The sequence below is a fragment of the Canis lupus genome, chromosome 6, assembly GCF_011100685.1.
Source record: "Canis lupus familiaris isolate Mischka breed German Shepherd chromosome 6, alternate assembly UU_Cfam_GSD_1.0, whole genome shotgun sequence".
NCBI classification, from domain to species: Eukaryota; Metazoa; Chordata; class Mammalia; order Carnivora; family Canidae; genus Canis; species Canis lupus.
In genome coordinates this window covers 64,063,648-64,090,151 of record NC_049227.1, presented here as the reverse complement: position 1 = coordinate 64,090,151, position 26,504 = coordinate 64,063,648, and the positions used below count along the sequence as shown (strand labels likewise).

At 41.9% G+C, this 26,504-nt stretch overlaps 1 protein-coding gene across 12 annotated transcripts in view; it reads left to right on the top strand.

Annotated features, from left to right (window-relative positions):
- Positions 1 to 19,191, top strand: part of SAMD13 (sterile alpha motif domain containing 13) — a 59,416-nt gene extending 40,225 nt beyond the window's left edge. For 8 of the 12 annotated variants that reach the window (XM_038541558.1, XM_038541555.1, XM_038541554.1 and 5 more), the window contains 2 exons: positions 1,577 to 1,688; positions 18,056 to 19,191. In XM_038541558.1, coding sequence (XP_038397486.1) covers positions 1,577 to 1,688; positions 18,056 to 18,199 — 256 coding nt within the window. In that variant the 3' untranslated portion in view covers positions 18,200 to 19,191. Of the gene's footprint in view, positions 1 to 1,576; positions 1,689 to 3,619; positions 3,735 to 7,809; positions 7,852 to 13,002; positions 13,849 to 18,055 lie in introns of those variants that run through there. The other 4 variants (XM_038541557.1, XM_038541564.1, XM_038541556.1 and 1 more) reach the window with 3 other exon arrangements.
- Positions 19,192 to 26,504: the final 7,313 nt, after the last annotated feature.

The window sequence follows — 26,504 nt, the reverse complement described above, 5'->3', positions numbered from 1 at the left end:
GACCTTACCCCAAGAGAAACTTCCACCAGAATCCATCCCCTAACCCCTTAAACTGCCATAGTACAGTATACCTATCCCTCATAGCACTTACCACAATGTGCAGCTGTGCATTTAGTTGTATGATTACTGCTCATTGTCAATCCTCAAAGGACTGTAGATCCACAAGAGTAAGGACCATGTCTGTTTGCTCAATAGTGTATTCTTAGCAGGAGAGATGGCAAGAGCTTTATTCTGAAGGGTTTCCTAAGCCAAGTTAAGCTATTTGGAATTCATCTTAAAGGCAATGGAAAGCTTTTGATGGATTTTAAGCAGGGGAGCAATGTGATTACATGTACACTCTGGAAGAATCTCTTTGGATGAGGTGTAGAGAAACCCAGACAAATACTCCTGAAACAGAACTGAGGCAAAGTCATAGTAATGGTGGGTCCTTGCTCTATTCTACTTTTCCTATCCTTCCTTTCTAAATCCAGTGAGGTAGATTATCTGTAGGACCTCTCAGATACTTGATCATCATCTAGTCATGTGAATATTGGAGTTCCTAGGGATCCCTGGGTGGCACAGCGGTTTGGCGCCTGCCTTTGGCCCAGGGCGCGATCCTGGAGACCCGGGATCGAATCCCACATCGGGCTTCCGGTGCATGGAGCCTGCTTCTCCCTCTGCCTATGTCTCTGCCTCTCTCTCTTTCTCTCTCTGTGACTATCATAAATAAATAAAAATTAAAAAAAAATATTGGAGTTCCTAAATATATGCTTGACACTAGGAATAATAAAATGCTTCAGACCAGGTGTATATCCCTAGCCCACATCTTCCACACTAATGGGAAAGACTGTCCAATAAGTAGAATATATAATCCAGCGTGGAAAGTGCTGCAATGAGTTTGAATGATGAGTTCTCAAATGCAGAGGAAGTTATAACTTAAACAGTTCCCTGGTGGGGCCAGAAAATGCCTCACATAGGAGGTGGCATGGGAACTAGCATGAAGTAGGTAGGAATGGTAGATTGTGTCAAGTAGAGACAAATGAAGGGGCATTGTAAGTGGCTGGAACAGCATGTGCAAAGGCCCAGAGCTGTGAAAAAGCACAGCATATTGGGGAATAGCTTTAGCTCTGTAGATTCACAGCTGTAGAGAGGATGTATGGGGATGGGGAAGGTGGTAGGAGATGGGAAAAGACAGGTACTTGGGGGCCATATTGTACAGGGGCCTGGTGTTCTTAATTCAATATGAGTATTATCCTATGAGTTGCCAAGAATCACAGAACCATTCCTAATATCTCTGGGTTAGAAACCAATTCATGAGGAAGTACTTCATATGAAGGGTCTGATGGTTTATTAGGAAAACAGTAAGAGTAAGAGCCAGTAAGAATAATGCTGTCCTGAACCCAAGAAACACAAGAATGATTATGGTCCTGAGAGAGGTAAACTGGGATCTGGGCCTCTACGGAAAGAGAGGGCCATGGTTCTAAGGGAAAAGAGGGCCAGAGCAGGCTGGCCAGGGCCTGCCCCAAGGAGACTGAGTGGTGAGCCAGGCCATACTCTTGCATGCTCTGCCACAAGTGTCTGGGTTTGTGTTTTGCAGTTCCATGGAGAATGGGAGGCCTCCAGATCCTGCAGACTGGGCAGTGATGGATGTCGTCAACTATTTCCGAACAGCAGGATTTGAGGAGCAAGCTAGTGCTTTTCAGGAGCAGGTAAGTCAGTCTAGAGAAACACATGATGAACACAGTTACCTCTTCCCCCCAGCAGGCAGAGGGAATGAGGAGGAAGAGGACCAGAGAGCAGTGAGGGATGTGTGAGACTCTGCATGTCCTCCACATCACACTCCAATCATATGGGGAAGGGAAGAAAACTAATGGCTCTTTCCTGAGAGAGGGAAACCCATGCCCTGGGACACAGTTACAGCTGCAAGGAGGAGGGCAAAAGCTCATTTACATCTGCATCTTCTGAGAGATAGGACAGCCCTGCCTTCACCACAGATACACTGGAAAGCAGAAACAGAGGAGAAAGGGAAATGAGGAACAGGTCTGACTAGAAACATGCAGCACCATCTGCTACTGGCCCCAGCACCAACCAAGCTAGGAAGCCCCTCCAATTTGGGTTCCAGGTGCTTAGCCAGGTAGGGTGGACAAAGTAGAGACTGAGAGTCAAATCCTGGTTCTTCTAACTCCGTGTGACCCTGGGCAAGTTACTTTATCTCTCTGAGTCTTGCTTTCACCTCCATAACACGAGGCTATCAATACCAACTTGATAGGGTGGTGTTGTAAGGATTAAGGGACTTTGTATGTATAGTGCCTAGGCTAGGTCCTGACACAGTGTTGATGCCCCCAAAGTGTTAATTCCCTTTCCTCAGGTCCAGGGTTAGTATTGGAAAGAGAGAGGGAGGAGTAATGGGGTCCCTCTCCATTGTCTAGGGGATTCCTGACTCCTATTTTTTTAGGCTGGGCCAGCTCTATAGGTTTGGTGCTCAAGGACCTTGACCATGAGGAAGCAAATTGAGGGAGCATGTTGTGATCCACACCAGACCAGCTCTGTAGGAAAACAGAGATCCTATCTCCCTATCAGCAAAGGCTGTAGTTTTCTAAGCATTAAATTTACTTTTCCAGTATTGTAATATAATTGATAGAATTGTAAATTGAAGAATGTATCTGGCTGCTTTTCCCATATCCGTTTAGTCATCTCTGATTCTCTTAAACTGGGTTTGGCTAGCGGAGCTTTTCAAATAAATAAATAAATAAATAAATAAATAAATAAATAAATAAATGGAGAAGGAGAGAGAGAGAGGGAGAGGGAGGGAGAGACATATATATCTTAATCTCTAAACCACCTTCAATATTTTCTTCAAACCTGATCTCTCTTTCTCTCTCCCTCTCTTTATATATATATAGTTGTTGCTGTTGTTACTTTGGAAAATTTATGGAAATAGCAGCTTAAATCATTTCACACCCACCAGAATAGCTGAAATTAGAAAGATTGATAAATTTAAATGTTTGTGAGAATGTGAAACAAACACATTCTTCTATATTATTGGTAGGGGATGTCAGATACTCACACATCTACCCCATGATCCAGAAGTTTCATTCCTGAGTATTTACCCAAGGGAAATGAAAACATATGTCTGCTAAAGATTTGTACAAAATTATTCTTAGTGGCTTTATTCATAATAGTCCAGACTGGAAGCCCAGTGTCCATCCCTGGGAGAATGTGGTATAGTCACACAATGGAATACCACCCAGTAATACAAAGGAACAAACTAGGGGCATCTGGCTAGCTTAGTCAGTTCAGCATCTGCCTTTGGCTCAGGTCATGATCCCAGGGTTGTGAGATCGAGTCCTGTATCAGGCCTCCTGCTTTTCCCTCTGCTACTTCCCCTGCTTGTGCTCTCTGTCTCAAATAAATAAATAAAATCTTTAAACACACACACACACACACACACACACAGGAACAAAGTAGTAATACATAAAGCAGTTTGATGCATCTCAAAATATCACACTGAGTGAGAGAACCCCTTACACAGGAGTTCAGACTGAACACTTTCTGTCTTAATCCATTTGAACTGCTATAACAAATATTCTATAAACTGGGTGGCTTATAAGCAACAAACATTTATTTCTTACAATTCCAGAGGCTGGGGATCCAAGATAAAGAAGACTGCAGACTGGGTGTCTGGTCTGGGTGTCTGGTGAGGGCCTGCCTCCTAGACAGCTGTCTCTTTGCTGTGTCTTCACATGGAGGAAGGGGTGAGAGAGCTCTCTGGGGCTCCTTTCCTAAGGGCACTAATCTGTATAATCACCTCCTAAGACCTCCTAACACCATTACCAATTACCTCTAATACCCCCTGGAGAATACTTTTCAACATATGAATTTTGAGGAGACACTAACATTCAGACGATAGCAGTTTCATTTAGATGAAGGTTGAGAACAGGAAAATGCATCCTAGGTAGTGAGAATTAAAACGGTGGTTGCCTCTGGGTAGGTGGGAGTGGAGGATGGCTGGAAAGCAGCATGAAGGAACTTTCTGGGTGATGATAGCATTCTGTGTCTTGGTGAGGAATTGGGCTATATGTATATGCATCAGTAGATGCACTGCATATGCACTGGTATATACCGATGTTGCAGATTTGTGTGTTACACAGTCTCTACATTTTAACTCAAAAGAACTATAAAAACTATTAAGCAATTAGTAGTATGCAAATAAACGTGTTTAGGGGAATATACTGATTTATACAACTTATTTTGAAATATCAAAATATGGCTTGGTAATTGGATAGAGGAATGAGTAGAGGAATAGACATGATAAAGCAACTAAGGAAAATGCTAATTGTAGACTCTACATGGTGGTCATGTGGGTGTTCACTATATGTTCTTACAACTTTATGTTTGAAAATTTTTATAATAAAATCGTGGGGGAGAATAGCTCAGGTTGAAAGGTAAAGGCCTATCAGCTGGAACATATTTTATCTTAGTTTTTAATGGAGTAATACCCATTTGTGTCATTACAGTTGAATAATTCTCTTCTAAAATTAAATTTAAATAATATTGTAAAAGGTTAACAACAACAACAAAAAAGGGTTTAGCTGAAAGGTCTCTTGGCCAAATTCCCAGCTGCCCAAAAGCATTTTTCAGATTGGGCTTTTACTCAGACTCCTCTGAGGCAGATGTCCCAGATTGAGGGGAGGGGGTGTCCTTTGGGCCTTCCAGATTCTGTGCAGGACCTCAGAATGGAGCTGGCCAGCTCTGAGCTTGGCCCAGAAGCCGGCCCTTTCTCCCAGGGATGACATCACTCTGGCATTAGAATACTGAGAAGCAAAAGGGAACAAACTTTCTAAAAGCATTTCATTCAGAAGTCCTTTAAGTGGGGAAAGGGCATCATGTTGCTACTGTGCTGAGCCCAACTCAGGAGCCTGAGAAGTGAATTCCCAAGGCACTGGTGTTTTGTAAGCATGGTCTAGAAGCTCAAGCTCCTTCATTCTCATGGAAGGATGGTTGGGTGGAGGAGAGAGTTCGTCTAAATTATTCCCTGAAAGTGATCCAAATCTTCCCCCTGCTATGTAATTCTCCGTGTCTTTCCTCTTCTCTTTAAAGGAGGTGGAGGAAGGGCAAGAAGAGGCCACTGGTCAGGTTCAGCCTGATAAGACAAGTAGTCACTGTGATTTCCATGAGGACTAAGGAGCAGGATCCTTTACCACGTTACCCTGCCTCATGCCTTAGAAAGCTTCATGTTTCACCTTCAAGGATCTTCCTGTCAGTAAACCTCAAGTTCACCCTAGATGGGAAGACTGAGACCACCCCCAGCCTAAACATGTGACCCTTCCAGGCACATATTCCAATTCATGGTAGCTGAGAAACAATAAGAAAGACCTGAAATCTCCTCAGGGAAAGCTTTGGCCTGCCATTGGACAGAAGCAGGACAGGGCTGGAGGGTACCCCTACCCCACCTTGGAAAAGGGCAGGTCTAAAAAGGATAGTAGAACTGTCAATGTTGTGGGGAGCTTAGTTTCATGGCCAACCGCAGTGGACTGAATGTTTGTGCCCCACCCTCCAAATTCATATGTTGAAACCCTAACTCCCAATATGATGATATTAACATGTGGGCCTTGGGAGATCAGTCGATTTAGATGAGATCATAAGTGTGGAGCCCTCGTGATTGGACTAGCACCCTGAAAAGAACTTTCTCTGCCATGTGAGCATGCAGCAAGAAGAAAGGGCCTCACCAAGAGCCTGACCACACTGGCACTGTGAACTTGGACTTCCCAGCCTCCAGAACTGTCATCAGAACTTAGAGCTAAGATAGTGACAGTGATGCTAGACATGCCCACCCTTAGCTGGGCGGACTTTCAGGAGAATAGCTGTCTTTGTGGTGTGGTCTCACAGTACAATACTGGATAGTCTGTTGCTGTAGCAACCAGACACAGATGTGGCTTTCTAGTAGCATGCCTCCTTGGAAGATGTCAGGCCACTGAGCGAGGTTTGTCCAAAGGGCAGGAATGTTCCGATGTTCCTCTGGTATGAAACATCTGGTTAAGCTGGGGATCTTTGCATAATCTCCTTTTCTCTGTGCAGGCACACTGCCACATGACAGTGATTTCCAGTAAGTTTCCTTCTGGTGTAATGATCTGTATCAAGTTTTCTTCTGGAAAACCTCTTTTGAGCCTACTGTGTGAGCCACAACTATAAGCCAAAAGAACTGTCGAGAGGGAAGGTTTAAGCCCCTGCCCAGCCCCTTGCCCCACCCTCCATGGCCCAGTGTCAATAGTGTGTGTATTTCAAGTTGTTTTACTCTTCTGGCCAGTGATATCCCTCTTCCTTGGCTGGCTGACCTCGTTAGCATGGTGCTCCAGAGGGTTCACTGGCCAGTAAGAGCAGGAGGCGGTTGGAGTTCTTTCTAAAGGAGACAGTAATGACAACTCTGTCAGTACTCTCTTTCCCATGGGGTGGTGGCTGTTTTCTCAAGTGTCTTCTGGCAGATAGATCTCACATGCTGTGGTGCAGAGCACATGATTCACATGATTCCTAGTTTCTTTTCTCCTGATTGACATTGGTCACTGGAAGATCCTGAAGTGTTTGTCTTTCTAGGACTCCCAATTTCTATAAAGTGAATGTTGATTTAGACAGACAAAATATTGCTCAAACTATTGTTTTAATAGTAAAATGTTAGCTTAGAATTGGCCTTCATGAAGTATGCTTGCAATGCACAGCACAGAGCACAAAACTACTTGGGATGATATATATACACAGTTGAATTTTGGTGACTAGGTGATAAAAAATTGGCACTTCCCCATAGACATGGGTTGCCTGGTTTTCAAGAGTTAAAGATACTTCAGGGATGTTACATTCCTAAAAGCGTTAGTTTTTTTGTTTTGTTTTGTTTTTAATTTTTTAAAAGATTTTATTTATTCATGAGAGACACAGAAAGAGAAAGAGAGGCAGAGACACAGGCAGAGGGAGAAGTAGGCTCCCCATGGGGAGCCCGGTGTGGGACTCAATCACAGGACCCTCGAGATCACACCGTGAGCTGGAGGCAAACGCTCAACCATTGAGCCACCCAGGTGTCCCAAGAGCATTAGTTTTTTAGAGAACCTTTTGAGGGACACCTGGGTGGCTTAGTGGTTGAGCATCTGCCTTTGGCTCAGGGCTTGATCCTGGGATCCAGGATCGAGTCCCAAACCCTCTGCCTTTGTCTCTGCCTCTCTGTCTCTGTCTCTCTCTTTGTGTCTCTCATGAATAAATAATCTTTTTAAAAAAGAGAGAGAGAAAGAACCTTGTGATTAACTTCATTCCAAAGCATCTCCAACTTCCTCACAGAACATTTAAGACAAGGCTTATTGTGTCAGCCTCTGAAAGCTAAATGAGCACCATTCTCTGGTGTAAAGCTTCTCTACTGACTATGCTTTTAGTTCCCAGTTAAGGAATGCTGGCAGTCCAGTACAGCACCATCACCCCTCAGACTGGACCCTCATGCAGCTCACAGACAGCTCTGCCCCTCGGAGTGTAGTCACTTCACTTCCATGTCTTCATCTCTCTGATTCACATACTCAGATTATATATAAAGTAGATGGAAGGCAGTGATCTGCCAATCAGTGTCATATAGTTCATATTGTTCAGATTCCTCAAACCTACAAGTGAGTAACGTCAGTGATTTTGATTTACAAAACAATATGTATCACTAGGTAATATGCAATTCATGGTGACTAGTTTTACTCTATTATCTCCTTACCTCCCCAAACTACATATAAGCAGTATTTTACTCTGAAATGCCCAACTGGTTGTTTAAGCCATTCATTTGAAATGCAAAGATTGGCATTTTTTTTTCAGATGACTATTTGCTAACTTTCTGAAGCCACTGACTTCACAAATGTGAGTAAAAGTTCTCACTGCTATAAATTGCCAAATAACACTACTTCCAAATGGAGCAGTAAAGTGGGGAGGCCAATCAGAGCAACTCTGAGCCTAGTGGCCTAAGTCATCACCAGATGGATTTCAACTGTACCAATTCTGGTGGGTATTTATTTATTTATTTATTTGAGAGAGAGAGAGAGAGAGCACAAGCTGGGAGTGGGGAGCAGTGAGAGAGGGAGAAGCAGACTCTCCACTAAGCAGGGAGCCTCATGTGGGGATCGATCCCAGGACTCTGAGATCAGAACCTGAACCAAAGGCCAATACTTAACCAACTGTGCCACCCCGGCATCCCTCTGCTAGATATTTCTAATTAGACTCAGGACAAATCCAGGTTTTGGGAGGCCTAAAGCTTTCACAATTTTAAGAGCCCTCTTTGGGGAAAAAATTTTGAAAATATGAATGCAAAATTACTAAGGCAAAAGTTAAGCTTCATTAGCTTCATGGTAAATCCAGCTCTGAGTGAGACCAGTTAGAAGCCCACAAACTGGAAATAATTCTTATTACTTTATCAGCATTTTATAATACTAGCTACTGAAAATAGTTAAGGTGCTTTGATATCTGATATTTCTTAATAGCTGAAGATTTCTGAAATGCTTAAAATATTTTATAACGTAATCAGTAGGAGAAGTGGTAACTCAAACTCTGCTAATATGTCCTTCCAGTTTATAAATATTTAGGAAATAGTTAAAAAAGCAAATGGATGATGCTAACAATAAGAAAATAGCTAAGAAAATTGGCTGATAGTGAAAGGACCCTTTGAGTTTTTTATTGAAATAGAGCAGATTTCTATAAACAAATACACAAATCTCAGATGATTGTTTAAGTCATTTATTTGAAATGAGACCAGTTATAAGACATTATCGCTTAGCCAGGTAACATACATGGTGCTTCTGTGACATATTCACTCATTCAGGTGTTTCAGTAATTGTTGTAGCTTTTTCTAACACTCATTAAAATGAATACAAAACTGTTGAAGTAAATAATGCTCACTATTACAAGTATTGTTTTACTTTAACAAAACTACCAGAAACCATTATATGTATGGGAACCATTTGAAGGAAGCACAGAATTCCTGGCAGGGGAAGCTTAAATACAAAGGCATGAAGACATGAGAAAATGCGGTTTATCTTGAGAATTCCAAGTGCCTTGGAGTAAGAGGTGTGAAGCAGGGAACGTCAAAGGATAAGCCTGAAAGATAAACAGGGGTCCAGAGTACAGATAGTTTCATTTGCCTGACCCAAAAGAGACTTCACCTGAAAGGCCCTAGGAAACCACAGAAGGATATTAAGTGGGAAGTGAGTGTCAGGATGGGATTTGTGTTTTTGAAAGATCAGTCTTGTGGCAATGTGGAGAGTAGATTGGAGGACAGGGAGATAGAAGATGGGAAAGTTGCTACAACAATTCTACTGAGGAAAGGAAAAGATGGGTAAGAAAATCTGGGGAAGATGGCCAGAAGAATTCAGTGAATCATCGTCAATGGAGGTTGAAGATTTGTCTCATCCCTGTTCTCCACCATAACCCCAAACCAATCTCACCGCCCACAAGTGGGGAAGGGAGGGACCTGGGTGACTGCCAAGTTTCTAGATTGGGTGGTGTGAAGTAGTGCCATTCACCAGGATGTTTGTGGGAGGTAAGTTGTAAAAGGGATATAATGGCACAGTTTAGGGCACATGGCATTTGAAGACCTGTGGCACATCCAGGTGTATATATCTAGCAGACAGTTCTGAGGGGAGAGTGAGACTTCAAGGCAGAGATATGAGGTTGTCAGCAGTCATAGGAGGAGTAAGAATGAGAGAGGCATTTAGAAAGGCCTAAAAGAAGGCCAAGGTCAGCACCCTGGGGAATGCCAAGGTTTTAATTGTTGGAAGAAGAAAAGCAACTAGCAAAAGCAACTGAGAAAGAATACTCAGGGAGGTAGGGAGAGAACCAATAAAGAGAGATTGTACAGAAACCAATGAAGGAGCGAGTTGCAAGAGAAATGAAATGGTTAACAAGGTCAATTACCTCAAAAAGATGAAGCCCCAGTGGGGTCTGAGTGATGGTAGAGTTTCAATGGAGTTGGGAATGGGGAGGGTGGATGACTGGAAAGTGGAGGACTGTTTGGTCCAAGTTGAGGAATGAGTGGGAGGCAGACAAGTGGGAGGCAGACAAGCTGGAGGGTCATGTAGGCATGAGGGTTCTTTTCTAAGAGAGGAGACACTCAAACTTATTTACATGCAGGAAAGTAGCCAAAAGAATTAGACAGGTTAAAATGGAATGAAATTGAGGACAGTTAAATAAAGCAAAACCCCCTGAGGATAAGGAAAAGAATGAGATCAGAGAGTATGGAAGGGCGAGGATATGGAGAAATTGGAAACCTCATGCATTGCTGGTTGGGAATATAAAATGGTGCAGCTGCTGTAGGAAAGTTTAGTTGTTCTTCAAAAAGGTAAGCATAGAATTACCATATGGCTCAACATTTCCCAACAAAGCTTTGAAAAGAGGGACTCAGATAATTGTACACAAATATTCATCACAGCATTATTCACAATTACCAAAAGGTGGAAACAACGCAAGCATCTATGAACAGATGAATGGATAAACAAAATGTGGTATATACATATGGTGGACTATTACTCACCCAGAAAAAGGAATGAAGTTTTCACATGCGCTACAATATGGATGAACCTTGAAGACACTACATTAAGTGAAGTAAACCACTTAAATATTGTATGATTCCATTTTTATGAAATATCTAAAATAAGCAACTTCATAGAAACACAAAATAGATTAGAGATTATCAAGGGTTAAGAGAGGGGTAAGTTACTGCTTAATAGAGTTTCTGTTTGGGGTGATAGAAAAGCAGAAAAAATAGATGGTGGTAATTATTTCACAACATTGTGAATACAATTAATGCCACTAACTTGTATACTTAAAAATAGTTCGTTAAAATGGCCTGTTTTATGTTACATATATTTTAACCATAATAAAATGAAATGCTGGCCATAATGTATATGATTCAGTTAATTCAGTTGAGTCAATAAAATATTCAACTCTTTTTTTGTTTTGTTTTAAAAAGAATATGAAGGGATTAATTCTGAGCAAGACAGGGATATCTTCCTCTATCCTTCTGGTGCTCTGGGGGCATAGGTGAGGATGTAGCTAAAATTTCCCTTGTCCCCAGGGACATTAAAGGGAATTCCTGACAGTTTCTATTCCCTTTGCCAAACGAGAGGCAAGCTCCTGCACTTGGAGCAGACAGGATGGGGAGAGGTTTAATAAGGAACTAGAGGAGAACGTGAAGGCTAAGAGTGGCCACCAAGGGGGATGGGAGAGGCAGCTGGCCAAGGATACGCAGAAGAACTGCTGAGGAATTTTACTGACCCGGCTGAGACTGGCACACGGCTCCTGTGTAGTGTTTCATCTTCACAGCTTGCTCTTCTTCCGCAGATGCACCAGGCATAGGAGTCAGGAAAGCTGGATTGCTATACTGCTCCTGGATGGGGTGTTTGTGGCATGGGCACAGTGGATGACTAATGGCCTAAGAGAGCAATTTGAGAGGGCATATAAAAGAACGGTTCCCAGGGCCAACCAAGGGGTACAGACTGATACAAAAGAGGAGTATGAAGGAGGCTCCTAACCCTGGAGAAAGTGGAATTGAAATGTGAAAGTGGGTGTAATGAGAGTGAGAAGTGAGAGATAAGATTGGATGTTGGACTTTAAGTGTTGCAAGGGGTAGGACTCTTCTGGTTGATGACATTATTGAAGGTTCTAGAAATGAAGGTAAAGTTGTGGAAATGGCACATTAGAGTAGACCAATTGCTGTCACAAGTAGATGAAAAGGTGTATAATGGCTTAGTTATAGTAGAAGTTTGTTTCTTATTCATGTAAACAGCCCATGGTAGTCTTGAGAGTGTTTTTCTTACTATAATTCAAGAATCCAGGTTGATGGAGGCTCGGTCATCTTCAGTCAAATCAAGATATCCAGACATTAACATTCAGTTGGCATAAAGAGTAAAGTAATTCTGAGCAAGAGAGGGATATCTTCCTCTATCCTTCTGGTACTCTGGGGGCATAGGTGAGGATGTAGCTAGGAGGAGCACATGTAGGTGGTTTTATGGGCTGGGTGCAAGACAGGGACATCTTCCTCTATCCTTCTGGTGCTCTGGGCACATAGGTGAGGATGTACAAGGAGGAGCACATGTAGGTGGTTTTATGGGCTGGGTGCAAGACAGGGACATCTTCCTCTATCCTTCTGGTGCTCTGGGCACATAGGTGAGGATGTGCAAGGAGGAGCACATGTAGGTGGTTTTATGGGCTGGGTGCACACAGAAAGAGGCACACCTCATCTCCTCATATGTCCTTGGGCAGAACATGGTCACATGGCCACACCAAATTGCAAGGAAGTCTGAGAAATGTGCAGTTGTGGGTCCCAGAAAAAAAGAGCAACCAGCAGCCCTTGCTACATTTGGGCCTCAAAGTCTTCAGTGCTTTTTTTAAAGCATTGCTGTTGTGATGCTGCTACTTAGTTTTGTTCTTAAGTCCAGAGTAAAGTTTCAAAAAGGCTCACTTTATAAAGATAGCTGAAGTGAAAAAGCCTTATCTGACCATACATGGGAAGTCTTTACTTCTAATTCTGTTTCTTGTATCTATTCTAGTGGGGTTTTTTTTAATCTAGGCAGACATCTCTGTAACCCAGTTTCCTCATTTGATGAAGTGAGTTTCATTCTTTTTCCTTCATCAGAAATGTGTACGAGATGTTTTTGTAATAGAGCCCCTTTATCATCGACTTTGCACCAGCAGCAAATATTAAATAACACAGAGATACCCATTAAGTCACTGAAGGCATTAGCCCTCACAATGAGCCAAAATGGGTTTTGTGTCGGATTTAAGGGCAAGACCCATTTTGCTTCTGTTACTTTAACAAATGAGGTAAAGACTTCTTTTTGGACCATGTAGATTTTTTTTTTTCTGTAAACATCTCAGTGTTGGATTTTTAAACTAGGTGACATCTTCCTAATATGTGTATCGTCTACCTCAAATTTTCCACCAATAGGAATGCAAGGCAAGCAGAGCATCAGCTGAGAGTCATTGGCTGATAATGGTGAGCTCATAGTCACTCCCCCCACACTGAGCTGTGGGGAGGTGGGGGTAGGGGGATTGTAGAGGACACCAAAGAGGAATTTCTCCCTCAGAAGAGAGTTTGTCCCAACAACCATGTGATAAGATTTAAAGGGTCTCGACGTAGACTGGAGTAGTTCACCATCTTCCTTTCCTGGAAGTTCTTCTGAAAATACACTCTGTGTCTTAGTAAGGGAAGGTCCTTTAAAGAAACATGGTGAATTACTACAAAGTACTAGGAGTGCCTCAAAACGCTTCCCCCTCTGATATCAAGAAGGCTTACCATCAGTTAGCTCTTCGGGTACATCCAGACAAGAACCCAAAAAACAGGGAGGCAGCTGAGGAGAAATTCAAACAAGTAACAGAAGCCTACGAGGTGTTGTCTGATGCTGAGAAACGTAACAACTATGACAAGTCCGGAGGGAACCGCATCAAAACAGAAAATACAGGCGACTGCAGAGACGAAAAGTGCTTGAAAGAGGAACCACGGTTTGAGAGGCCACACTGCGGCTTTCAAGATGTCTTTGAAGACAAAGACCTCTTCTCAGGCAGTTATTTTCCCACTGGTCATGTGGGTAAGGCCAGGAGATTTCACTCCTCCTTCTTTGATGTGATCCCCATATTGGACACAGGATTTTCCACGTTTGTTTCCCCAGGCTCCAGACCAAGTCCCCCTTCCTCTGGGACATTTGTTCCCTTCGTAAGCCGTGGAATGGGAAACTTCAGACTGGTCACCACGTGTAGCCAGATAGTGAATGGCAAGAGAGTTGTGACAAAGAAAGTTCTAGAAAATGTGACAGGGAAGACTGGACTGGAAAAAGACAGCCTATTTCATCAGATGCCTCCAGGTCATCGGTAAGGACTCTGTGCTTTGTTCTTTCACGGGGAGACTTTCCCATAAGGCTGGTGAGTCTGGTGCTCATCGAAGACAGGATTGGAATCGGAGAACGTATTGAACTAGAATGGACAGAAGTCAGCTTAGTCCAAACCTCTCATTTCACAGGGGAAAGAAATAATGAGGCAGATGATACACAAGAAACTAGGAAGCAGCAGAGTTTGGTTCCAGCCCATCTTCTGGTGTTAACTGAGCCCTCTTTCCTCTGCAGTACATCTGGGACAACAGAGGCCACCACAAATACACAACTATGGTCTCCTGGGTTAGTCGCAGGGCCCTACCATCAGAAAGCCATTGACTTCTCCTTGACTTTCCCTGTCCTTCCTTGCTGTTAACCAGTTTCCTCTTTCTTGACAGCCACTCTTTTACTCTTCCTAGTCTGTCTCTCTCTTCTCTTCCCACCTCATCTTTCTTCCCATACATTTCCAACAGACCGTATCACAATTAGGCTCGATTGTAAGCGCTACCAAGGTGTAGATTGGCTCACAGAGAGAAAGAGCGAAAAGTAAATGGGTGAAGATTCTTTTATAATTTTTTTTAACAGCTGGCATTTATTGAGTACTTGGTAGATATCAGGCATTCTACTTCACGTGTGTTATTGCAATAATCCTTTCAAGCAGTGACGCACAGTAGCTACTTTTCCTCCATCGTATAGACAAGGAAATGAGGCTTAGAGAGTTTAAGTAACTTGCCCAGGCCCCACCTGATAAACAATAAAATAATGACTTACTCCAAAATACATGCCAGTCTACTGAGCTAATAATACATGGAATGATCCCACTCATTTATTTTTACATCTAGGGTCTGGCCCTCATTGGAAATTTACACCTATCATCTCTAAACCATCCATGCATGAGTACTTGCTGGAACTTATTAAGTATGCAAAGATTTTTTGCATAAATATTATTGTCCAGTGGGTACTTGGTTACTCTTCAGTGAAGACAGAGCAAAGTACAGTTTCGCCGAAACTGACAAATGAGTATCCCTTACCATGGGTATGTAAACATGATCTCAAGATGTGAGTTATCTTTTCCTTTTGGCTTTAATCATGATGTACATGCAAAATCATGGGATTTTTTTAAATGTTTATTTATTTAAATGGATCTGGTCACACTCCAACCCCTTCATTTATACGAATAAATAGACCAGGGTACAGAGGACTGGTTGTTTGTGGAAAATTACTGATGATGGAGTCTGCATCAGACACTCTGTCTTCTAGTTTCCAATCTCATGCTCATTCTAGTATACCATGCTGACTGGCAAAATTTGGATTTCATTTGCATCTCAATCTTTTATAGAAGTTATGTAACAAATGATTTGCTTCCTTAATCAAGGAACTTTTCTGTGTTTGCAATTTTTATGAGACAAATTTTTTATGTAGTCTTTGAGCTTTTTTTAACCTCACCAAATTTTCTGAACTTGAACAGGAATAGGCCTGCATGCCTTTGGCAAAGGGTAGCATTTGGGCAGGGAGCACACTTCCAGAAATGAAGCAGTAGATGGATTTGGAATTGGAACACATCCTGTTCTTGCCACTTTGTAGTCATTGAGAACCTTCTATCTGTCAGGCACTGTGCTAGGTGCCTCACAGGAATGAATCATTTCTAATCTCTAGAATCCTTCAGGGGCTTATTTCCATTTTGCAAGTGGAAGTGAGGATCAGGAAAGTCAAGTCCTTTCCACAAGGTTACATGATAAGTTGTGGAGAACTGGGGTCAGCCTGCAGTTTGCTTGACCCTGGAAGCTCACATTTCAATCATTCATGTTCCACTGCCATTCATCTGAGCTACTATAGTCATGACTGAAGAGGAAAGTTTCGTTGTATATATGAGTTCTATTCATTTCAAATTTTTAAAATGAGGATTCCCAGATGGAGCTTTCTTCTACCAACCCTAGTGTGAGGTGAACTGCAGTGTGGCTACTGAACAAAGGGAAAATCAAATTGGAGCATGAAACTTGATTTTCCATTTTGTCTTAAATAAAATCCAAATTTCAGCATTTTTCACAGACATACTTGGCTTTTGACAGAAATGCTGAGTTGTAAAAGGACTTTTTTGCCAGCGAAGATTAAAAAAAAACAAAACTCACTTTCAGTTCGTCAGGGAAGTTTTCTTGTTGTATAGAAATGAAAGCAGTGTCATCTCTTCCTGATGCCTATTTAAAATATGTAGGAAGTTAAGTATGAGCAAGCCACAACAAAGGGAAGCTGGAAAGCAGGAAGGACTTTGCTGTTGTCTAAAGTGTTCCAAGTGAGTCTATCTTCATCGCAGTCAAACTGAGATAGATGATGAGTTTTGAAGGGACCTATGATTCAGATTCCTGTGACCTCATAGTGACTTCAGAACTGCTACCGTGGTCTCCGCATGTTAAAAGCTCCTCTGCCAACTTGCATCTTTAGCAGGTTTCACTGATGGGCGTCTTTGGGCTTACTAGCTGCCTAAGGAGAAGAAAATCTTTTTTCATGGAAAATCAAATCCCATATCCTTAAATAATTTTCCACTCTTGCCCTGTCAACTAACTGCTTTTTTGTGCACCATGTTTTTCAATAGTCGTCTCTCACAAATTAATGTGAGACCTTTTTTCCTAGTAGTCAGCAAACTAAAGGTTTTCAGAGTTCAAAAACACCATAGAGCAGTTAGAAGTGATTCCTTGTCCTTCTGCTCTGATTCATGGTAGGTGGTTGACAAATGATATGAGGACATGGGCCTGTTGCGGAATAATGACAAGTGACTGTATAACTCACAGCACAGGGAGGATTTGCGAAAGTAGTATCTCATGGGATCCTGTCAGAAACCCCCAAATCCCCTCAACTGAGGAGATAGAGAAAGAAGGGATTTACCTAAGGTCACAAAGCCCACTAGCCCAGTGCTGTTTCTCCACACAGTGAATCCTATGAAGCACATTTTCTTCATAGCCTGGCAAAACACAAGGGAGTTTGGAGGGATGGCCTTCTTGGGGTCGGTATAGGAGGGAGTCAAAGTTTCGTGTAGTTGCAGTTATACAGCATGTCCCCTTGTCTGTCCATCACTTGGGGAGGTAGGTACAGGCATAAGACATGTCGAGGCTTACTGAACATGCAAAACTGGTCCATCTCTTAAGCCCCGAACCCCCCTCAGAGCCAGCTCACTTGTCCCCACAATAAAAAAATAATAATAATAACAAAAATAAGGTGGTGTATTCAGCATCCTTCTCAGTGATTCCTTTCCAAAAGTTCCAAACCACTTTCTGTATTTGGGATCTACATCTCTTTCATGGAAAGCCTGTTTATATTTCACCCCCAAAGCTTTGTGGTCTCCAGGGCACTATGGTTGGGTACCTGACGGGTGTGGGAAGTGGACTCTGAGAGAGCAGGGACAGTGCCCTGCCCTCACTAACCTTATTTGGAATCTTGAGGATCCACTGAGAGGAAGTATGATAGGGCCCTCAACACGAGAGGTTGATTTTCGAGTTGAGGCAGGATGGTTCCTCTTTTAAAGGACAGGAAAGAAGTTCACAGAGAATGAATCATTTTTCCACTGCCCATTGTTGTGATTGACAAGATTCCAGAAAACCTAGGACGCTCTGACCCCTATTGGTTCATCTATACCACACATACTTACTTCCAAGTGTCAAGAGAAACAGAAGGGCATTATGGAAAGAACATCAGCTTTGGATGTAGGTAGATGAGTTCAAATCCTCCTTGTCCTTGCCTAACTTTTTGATCTTAGGCATACTAACTTCTTGCCTTGGTCCTTGGTTTGCCTATAAAATTAAAATGATAATCCCTATCTGTCCTAATTTATAGAGTTTTCTTAGGAATTAGGTACACAGAAATTTTGCATAAACATCAATACATTTTATAAGTGGAAAGTGTCATTATTTCTTTTAGAAGCAATATCTCTGATCCTTACAGGTATATGTGCCAAACTTGCCGTCATTTTTTTAAGATGCAGCTTTAGGGATGTGATCTTGAAAATGAGATCAGCAATGGATTGTATTTAATCCCAAAATAAAAGTGGAAGATGGAACATAAAAATAGAGGAGTCCATTTTTTCTATTTGAACCAAGTCAAAAAGTAATGTTTTTAGCTTGGGGACAATCAATATGTTCCCTTTGAACTTCTTTTGTTCTTCATTATCCTTGAGCTTTTGGACTTAATGTTGGTTTCACCCTTTGCTTCCATTATAGGAAATTGATGGAAAATCCCTGCTATTGATGACAAGAAATGACGTGTTGACAGGACTTCAGTTAAAACTGGGGCCTGCTCTAAAAATCTACGAATATCACGTAAAACCTCTGCAGACAAAGCATCTCAAGAACAACTCTTCATAGTACAGTCAAATTGGGGTCTTAGACCTCAAGAAATACATTATGACATAATTTAGTTTCATGTGATGAAACTTTGTAAACAATACATACATGTGTATATGTAAAGAATTTCAGTCAAATGAAACGTTATCCTATGGGATAGACTAGGCAATCCATCGGCTGACCTGAACTCAGCCAGGAGGAGCAAGGATGATTTGTGGACAGCATGGTTTTCCTGGTGGAGCTTGTCAAACAGAGTGATCTTTGACATGGTTGGACACCCCTCCCCACCAAAGGGATTTTCTTCAGGTTGCTTTCCCAAAATCCTTGAAAAAGGGTTGAATGGAATGATCCTCTGGTTACAGATGTAGTGAGATTAAAGACAAGAAAACTTGGGGAAGGGGAGAAAAGAGATTGCTGTCTCCCTTGAATCCCTCTGCTCCTTAGAGTTTGTGTTATTTGGATGGAATTGCCGACACCCTCTTTTATAGAGGGTCTTCCACTTGACCTTATTAAGGTTTCACTGGGATATACTGCGATGTTTGAGATGAACGTGTGTCATGGCCCCTATAGGAGCAGAACCTCTGAAAAGAGAATCTCTGTTGTGTCTTGGGAACCTCCATCCACATTCAGCTTCTTTCACAGGGGGTAATAGTATTTTCTGCATAGATTTACTTTCAAATTGGCTTTTTGTTTCTGAAGAAGAAAGCATTTTTTCACTTTATGGTTTGTATTTATACTGATTTGTTTCTGAAGGAATTTGCCAAGAGTTATAGATCAAGAAGCCTTGTTACTAGTACAGAATATTTTTATATATTCCTTCATGATGTTGTAGTATTTTTTTAATTGCTCTGATGCTTTGTTTGATTCCTGGTTTGAGTACTTGTTTTTAAGAACTTGAAAAAAGTGAGCTCGCTACATCTCTGTTCAAAGAGACATTTGTTCAAATCTCTGTGTGTCGATGCCTTGTTGAATTGGTGCTTTGTGGTCGCAATAAAGCATTGCTTCAGTTTATTCCTGGTGTATGTTTGATCTTTTCTGTTTGGTTGCCTCTTCAGTTGGGATTAAGGATTGAGGTCATTCCTCAAAACCTTGGAAAGAAAGTTAAGCCTGAAAAAGAAAAAAAGCAACTTTAGATATATAAAACATTTTGATCTATTTGTGGGTTTATCTTCTCTATAAACTGTGTTGTCCAAGTAGGCTTTGTTCCTTCTCTTGTCCCCATCCAAAAACCAATTTTAGGTGTCATTTTAGCCAAAGAATTTTTCTTCTTTTTTTCTTTTCTTTTCCGTAGGCCAGTGGGGGTCATGATTTTCTGGAGATTTTGATGAAAGCTATGTACTTTCCCTCCAGGCAAAAGCTCATATTCCCACATACAAAACTTTGCAGGGTTGATGGACTCCCCAAAGTTCTTCTGTCTTCCCCTTCCTCAGGTTAAGAGCCACTATTTTAGAGAGTGTTATAATTCAGTCTCCTGTGAAGATAATTTCTCTAAAGAACAGAAAATCTCAAGAGAGTGGGAAAAAAATAACATAGAAAGTGGTGTGATGAGTGGGGTTAAAAAATGCATTTCATATTAATACAATCATGTAGTGACTGAAATTTAATGCTTTGTTTTGCATGAAAAGTGGGAGAAGGGGTTGCAAAAGATGCCCTCCATCCCCACGTTCTTGCAGTCTGTAGAACATGCTAAACTAAAAGAATACAGTTAAGTACCGTGGGGAGTGGCGGTGATAAAAAGTGAGAGGTGCACCTGCTGGAGACGTGGGTGGGAAAGAAGGGCCACAGATACAATAGAAGGAAGATGGGATGAAGAACTGAATTTTCCCCCCTCTGAAAGACTTTCCCACAAGTGAAATAGTGATGACGTTTGAACTCTCTCTTCCTCAAAGGGATAGCAGGAGAACGTCCCAGCGTGCATCCACCTGATACTTTGTGGGCGAGTCTAGGAAAGATTTGGCTGTGAGTAATATAAAACTGCCTCCCTGCCTTCACCCCCTAAACAAGACATTTGTCTTCATGTAAATGTCCAGGGGGACCGGAGACGGCATGGCCCTCCTTGATGTTAGGGATTCCTCCCTTTTTGCTCCATCGTGCCTGCTATTCATTCCCAGAATCCTTTCACGGCCCAAGCTAGCTGCTTCAGCTCTCCTCCCCCCTCCCCCCCCCCCCAGCCCCACCACTTAACTACTAACCAGCAGGAAGAAGAAAAGGGAAAAGGAACATACCTCCTCCCTTTAGGGACACTTTCGAGAAATTGTACATATTACTTCCTCTTATATCTTGCTGTCCAGAATTCAGTCACATTGCCATACCGAAGCTGCTAAGGGAGGCTTGAGATATTCTTTTCCTTACAGCCCATGGGCCCAACTAAAATTCAAAAGTCCCATTCTTCTACAAATAAGGGAGATCAGATATTAGAGGACAATGTCCTGTCACCACCATCAGCTGGCCATTGAATACTTGGAGAAATGTCACTGAAAGTATATCTTCAGTCGTATTTTCCTCTAGATCTGAACTTGGGCTTATACTCCCATCTCTGGATGCACCTTTCACAACTATAGGAAGCCTTGCTCACCAACCCCAACCTGACTCAACTAAGCCTTAGAACTGGACTGCTCCATAAGTGCTTGTCACGGGGGAAAAATGCAAAGGAAAGAAAAATATCTCAATTGAAAAGCAAACTGAAAAGAATCAGTTTCTTCACCCTCGGTTGACAGCTTTCAGGCAAAATTAGCAAATTAAAGATAATCTACCTTTCTTTACACCCAGAATAATACTTTGGCAATAACAGAGGGTGCTTTCTCCCCACCCCACCTCCAATTCTGGGGAAAGAGTGTTATCAAAACAAGGCCATTGGGAGAGGCTGGAAGTACTTGAAATTCAGCAGGTAGGCAGTCTTTATCTCCAAACAGACGTAAAGCCAGAAACATCCGATTCTTTTCCAATCACACCAGATTTCTATTAGTGTGATCTGGGTCTGCAACCAGTAGCAAGTACACACACATGTGGGGATGCACTTCATGAGTGTAAGTGGGAATTGAGCATGCCTTGAGGCCAATATGTTTTATGTGAGAATTGTTTAATGTTGAATTTGATTATTCTCAACCAGAGGGGCAGATGGGATTTCAGAATCATGAGAGATTTTAAAAAATAATTGCCACTCCATTTCTCCTCCCTACCCCACGTTTCAGCCTTGGATTCATGCTCTGCAAAGGACATATAATGAATTGATTTGAAGGCAAGGTCACAAACTGGTCTCTTTTCAGGGGGGAATCTAAGCTGACATGTTTCCTTTGGCCAGTGCAGTATGTGTGTGTTCTTATGACTACATTTACATTCTTCTGGGTGAAGCTGAAAGCTCCAATTTATTACAATCTTTTTAATTCCCTAATACCTTGCAGCCAGCAACTGCACGCTTCTACATTGTTGTCACCAGGTATATGAAGTTGAGACCCCTGATGTAAAGCAGAGACCACACGGAGAGCCTCCTTACAGTAAGTTAATTCAGCAGCTACAGCTTAGCGGTAGATTTAGTTGAAAAGAAAACAAGGTGGCATACTGCATTGGACTGTGCAACAGATTTGAGCATCATTTTTGATTCCTAATGGGCATGATGAATAGGAAAATCTCCATATTCAGAGCCCAGTTGGTGGCAGTCTCCTTGTTCTCTCCTCAACAAATACCCTATGCGAGCATGGATTTTGTCCCTCTAAGCTTAACATACACTGTCAGGAGCACATACTGTCCTTCTGTGGCATCAGAGAAATAGATCTTAGAAGGAATTTAATTTGGAAAAGTCTAATGACCCTCAGTTGCCCAACCACTCCTATATTTGGAAGCCAAATGCAAAGAGTACTTACTGGTGGTGATCCATCTGCCTTTGACGGTCATTGCAAATGGGATCTGCAGGGGTCAGGTCTGGGCACAGAGCCATTAAGTGTTTTCTGTAATGATTTGGAAGATGAAGTTAAATGTTCAAAGAGCTGACTGCTGTAGGACAGATATGCTTCTTAGGAGAAAACTTGATAATTCTGCTTCTAAACCAGGAACAGAAGCCACAGGAAGGAAAGAGAAAGCAATGGGCGCACTAATGAGCAGCTCATTAGTTTCAAGCTGTAGCTCCGTAGGCAATTAAGTAGTCTGGGTACCATTTCTGGCCAGTCGTGGCAGTGCTACATAGAAAGAAAGAGATTAAAATGATCACATCTCAGTTTACTTGGTGACCGCTGCTGTGTTACATCTTTGAGAACCTCAAGAAAAGAGTTGTGTCCAGCCTAGCTGTGGGACAGAGTAATGGAGGACCCCATGAGTAAAAGCAAGGGAGGTCTTTGGCTACCCACAAGTAGGTAGGTGGGCTGATGTCTTTTTACCCCAGGTAAGCAGAGTATTCCTGTCTACCACTATCTTCAAGGAGAAGTCAGGAATGCTGGGCATGCCAGGCAATCTCCAAATAAGTGTGCCCCACTTCCACAGATTAGGTGCCTGGGCAGAGCTACCACCTTTATCATAGTGGAGGTGGAAAAGACGTCAGTGAGCAAAAGTATAAATAATACTGAACTTACTTGTTCCCTGGAGGGGCAGGTCATGGGCTGGGGAAGCGAGATTTACAAATAACAAAATAAGGAAACAAGGTAGAATGTGCTATCGTCTAAGCAGCTGAGATCACAGAGCTTCGAGGCCTGAAACTTCCAGAAGAGTCCGGTAAAGCAACCAAGGAAATATCTTTCACAAGTTTCTCCAGCTCCGTCATCTGTGGGGCAGAGACATCTATGGCAACATTTGCAAGTTAAATGTCTTCTTTTTAAATTAAAGATAACAGAATCTTTCAGTAAATTGTGTTCCGTTTCCTTTTGCGATGGCCTACGCTCTATTTTTACATGCTGGGAAATATAAAATTTGAAAAATAAAACTATAAAACTCATCAGATTATAAACATATTTTGAGGGACACTCAGTAAAACTCTTCAAGCAACCAGCAGTTCCTGCCTTTAAGAATTAGTGTTTGGCCCTGTATGTTAACTACAACGGTATTAGAGTATAAATACATACATACAAACAAATAAATTAGACTTAGTGTTTGGGACAGTGTTCTCTCCTGTGCCAGAACCCAATGACACCATTGGGTTGAGATACACTATTGTAGTAGGTGGGAGCACTGGGGCTGCTTCACATAGATCTGAGCTTGAGTCCAGCTCCACCATTTACATGACATGGGAATTTGGGTAGCTCTATGGCTCCTCTCGGCCTCGGGGGCCTCACCTATACTCTAGTGCAGAGACAGAAGCAGGGCAGAGCAGCACAAGCCTAGCACTGTCCAATAAATATAGAATGTGAGCAAATGGGTCATTTAAATTTTTTCTCATAGTCACATTTTTAAAAGTAAAACAGGAAAATTAAATAATCTATGTAATCTGATATACCCAAAATATTACCACTTCCATACATAATATCAACACTATTGAATATGATTTACCATCTTTTAAAGATACATCTTCAAAAGCCACCATGTATTTGACTCTTATAGCACATCTCAATTAGGACAGAACAGCTCAAGTATATTACTTAATATTAGTTTCAGTTGAAAACCTAAGTAATAATGACTTAGACGAGTAGGATTTCCCCACGGTATCAATGAGGTCCAAAGGTAAGCGGATCAGGGTCAGGATAGCCACTCCACAATTGTCGGGTCCCAGCGTTCTAGGGTGTTGCTCCAGCGTCTTCAACACACAGCTTCCTGTGTGGTCCAAGGTGGCTGCTTAAGTGTCTTTTATCACAACTGTATTCCAGCCATGAAGGAAAGAAGGGGACCTGTTGTCAGAAGTTGCATACAGCACTTCTACTTGTATTTCTTGACTAAAAACTTAGTCATTTGGCCATACCTAGCCACAAGGTAGATTGGGAGCTGTAGAGTCTATTTCTCAGCTGTGTATTCAGCTAAACAAAGACAGGAGGGTGGATATTGTGGGGAAGATAGTAAGCCGTCCATAATACCAGTCTCAAGATTGATGGGGAATTGAATGAGAATACATAGCACAGTTGTTAGTATAACAGGAAAAGTGCATTAAAATATGATTTTATGACAATGCTCTCACCCCATTTTTCAAGCCCAGACCAGCCACAGAATTAACCAACATGCTCAACCCAAATGCTGTTCATCTGATACATTCTAATATTGCTAAAAGATAAAACAATTACTTTCTTAAGTCCTTAGATTTTGGGTGGTTCTAGATACTTTATAAGAGCACATAAAAGAAAAAAAAACTTGCATTATTTAAGCTCCATGAAAAATTGTTATGCTGAGTTAAGGGAAATGTGCTGAGCAAAATGCATAAAAGTTTTTATTGGTCCCCAAAGACCTGGAGAACTTAGTTTGAGGCATTTGGTGCATTCTAAATACATCTCATCCCCAATTCAAAATGAACATTCAATGACATTCAAAATGGTTTTGTGAGACTAACACAAGGGAGACCTCTGATACCTTTGTGATTTTAATGAAGACATGTGTGGGTCAATAACAAACATCAAAAAAATTTTTTTTAATTTAAAAATATAAGTAGATCTGCATTCATTAATTTGGGCCAATTAGGTTGACATCAGACTGTTTAATTACCTATTTGGGCAGATTTCATAATGAATTTTTAATGCTAAGGTGACTTCTCCCAGCTACCCTAATGTCTGTAGGTTATTCATCAGCCTTCTGAATGGTGTGCATGCAGAATGCAGAGTAAATTAATGTTAGCCTGAGCCACACAGAGTTAAATAGGAAAACGAGCTGTGAATCCACATTGGAGGAGGAAGGGAACACTGGACTAGGGGTCACCAGACCTGGGCTGTGATCCCAGATCCGCTACTGACTTACCTGTAAGACCCTGTACAAGTCTCTTAACTTCTGTTGGTTCAATTGCCTCCTATGTAAAATAAACAAGTCCAACCAGAAGTTTAGTTCAGCATTCAATTTCTATGATTTTTCTAAGAATCAAATAATTCGTTATATGTGTCACTGCTCTACCATTCAGTTAAAATAACATTGTCCTGTCCTACAGTTCCTTTTCTCCTTCACAAACGTTCTAAGATTTCAGTCTGATTGATTCTCTCTTGGCTGTTCAGTGGGCAGAGAACAGCTGTTTTTCTTGAAAATTGTCAAGTTTGCATGTTGCACAACCCTATAGCCAGCCCTAAGTTTAAATTGCTGTCACTGTGTCCCCTGGTGGAAGTCCTCCCCTAAGAATAGGGCCTCTATGCAATGAGAGCCTAAAGTTGAGGGGATGAGAAAGCACAAATTTCCCAACTGGGTCACTGAGAATGATGGTGAGAGAGGCCATTCTTATTTTTACCATTTTATTAACAGATCCATGTGTTCTATCTTCTGGGGACATAGCACCATATAAGAGTAAAGTATTTAGGGGGTATACCACATGCTGGAGGATGGTACTCCATCATCACATAGTATCATCCCCAAGCTGGCACCTCATTTGTACCTTTAAGAGACCATTCTATCGCTCTTCTCAGGTCAGCAGCTTCCAGATGGTATGTGGTAGGATGGGTGGATCATATACATTTACAGACTGTCATTTCTCCTTTATTTTAAAGTAGGTCTCATGGTCCCTTGATCTGAATAATTTTGTGCAGGATTGTGTAAGCCCTTGGGGAGTGCTGCCAAGTGAGTCCCTATGGGCAGGAAAAGCAAAGCCACATTCAAAATATATATCAATTCTAGTTAAGATAAGTCACTTGCCCCTTCCAGAGTGAAAGGGGTCCAATGTACTCGACTCACTGCCAAGTAGATGCTTCGTGTTCTCAGGGATCAGTGCCATATCATGTTCTCATTTGATTTTGGTCTCTACTGCTGGAAAGTTGGATGTTTGTTAGTAATAGTTATATGATCAGTAATGGAAAGTAGCGTCCCATGCTTTGGGGCCCATGTATGGATGGCCCCATTCTCTGCTGTCATGGCTACTCTATTCATGGGCTCATTATACCAGCACTGAGATTGCCAGAGACAAAGGCTGACATCGAGTGGCCAAGTCATTCTGTCTACTTCATTGGTCAGTGCCTCTTCCATGATTGGTGCTCTTTGATTGACATTATGGAATACAAAGATCCTCACATTTAATATCCACTCCCACAGTGACTTGTGTCCAATTCTCAATTTTTAAAGATGACTGAGTGATAAAATGGAGAAGCCAATGCCACTGAAGGAAGAATTTGTTGCTTACGTTTCCTGAGAAAAGTGTACATGCCACCAGGGAAGCTTCTGGTTTTGGTCAGAAAGCAAGAGCAGGAGTGAGGGGGAAGCCTAGAACAGAACCTTTATTGAGGTTTCCCTG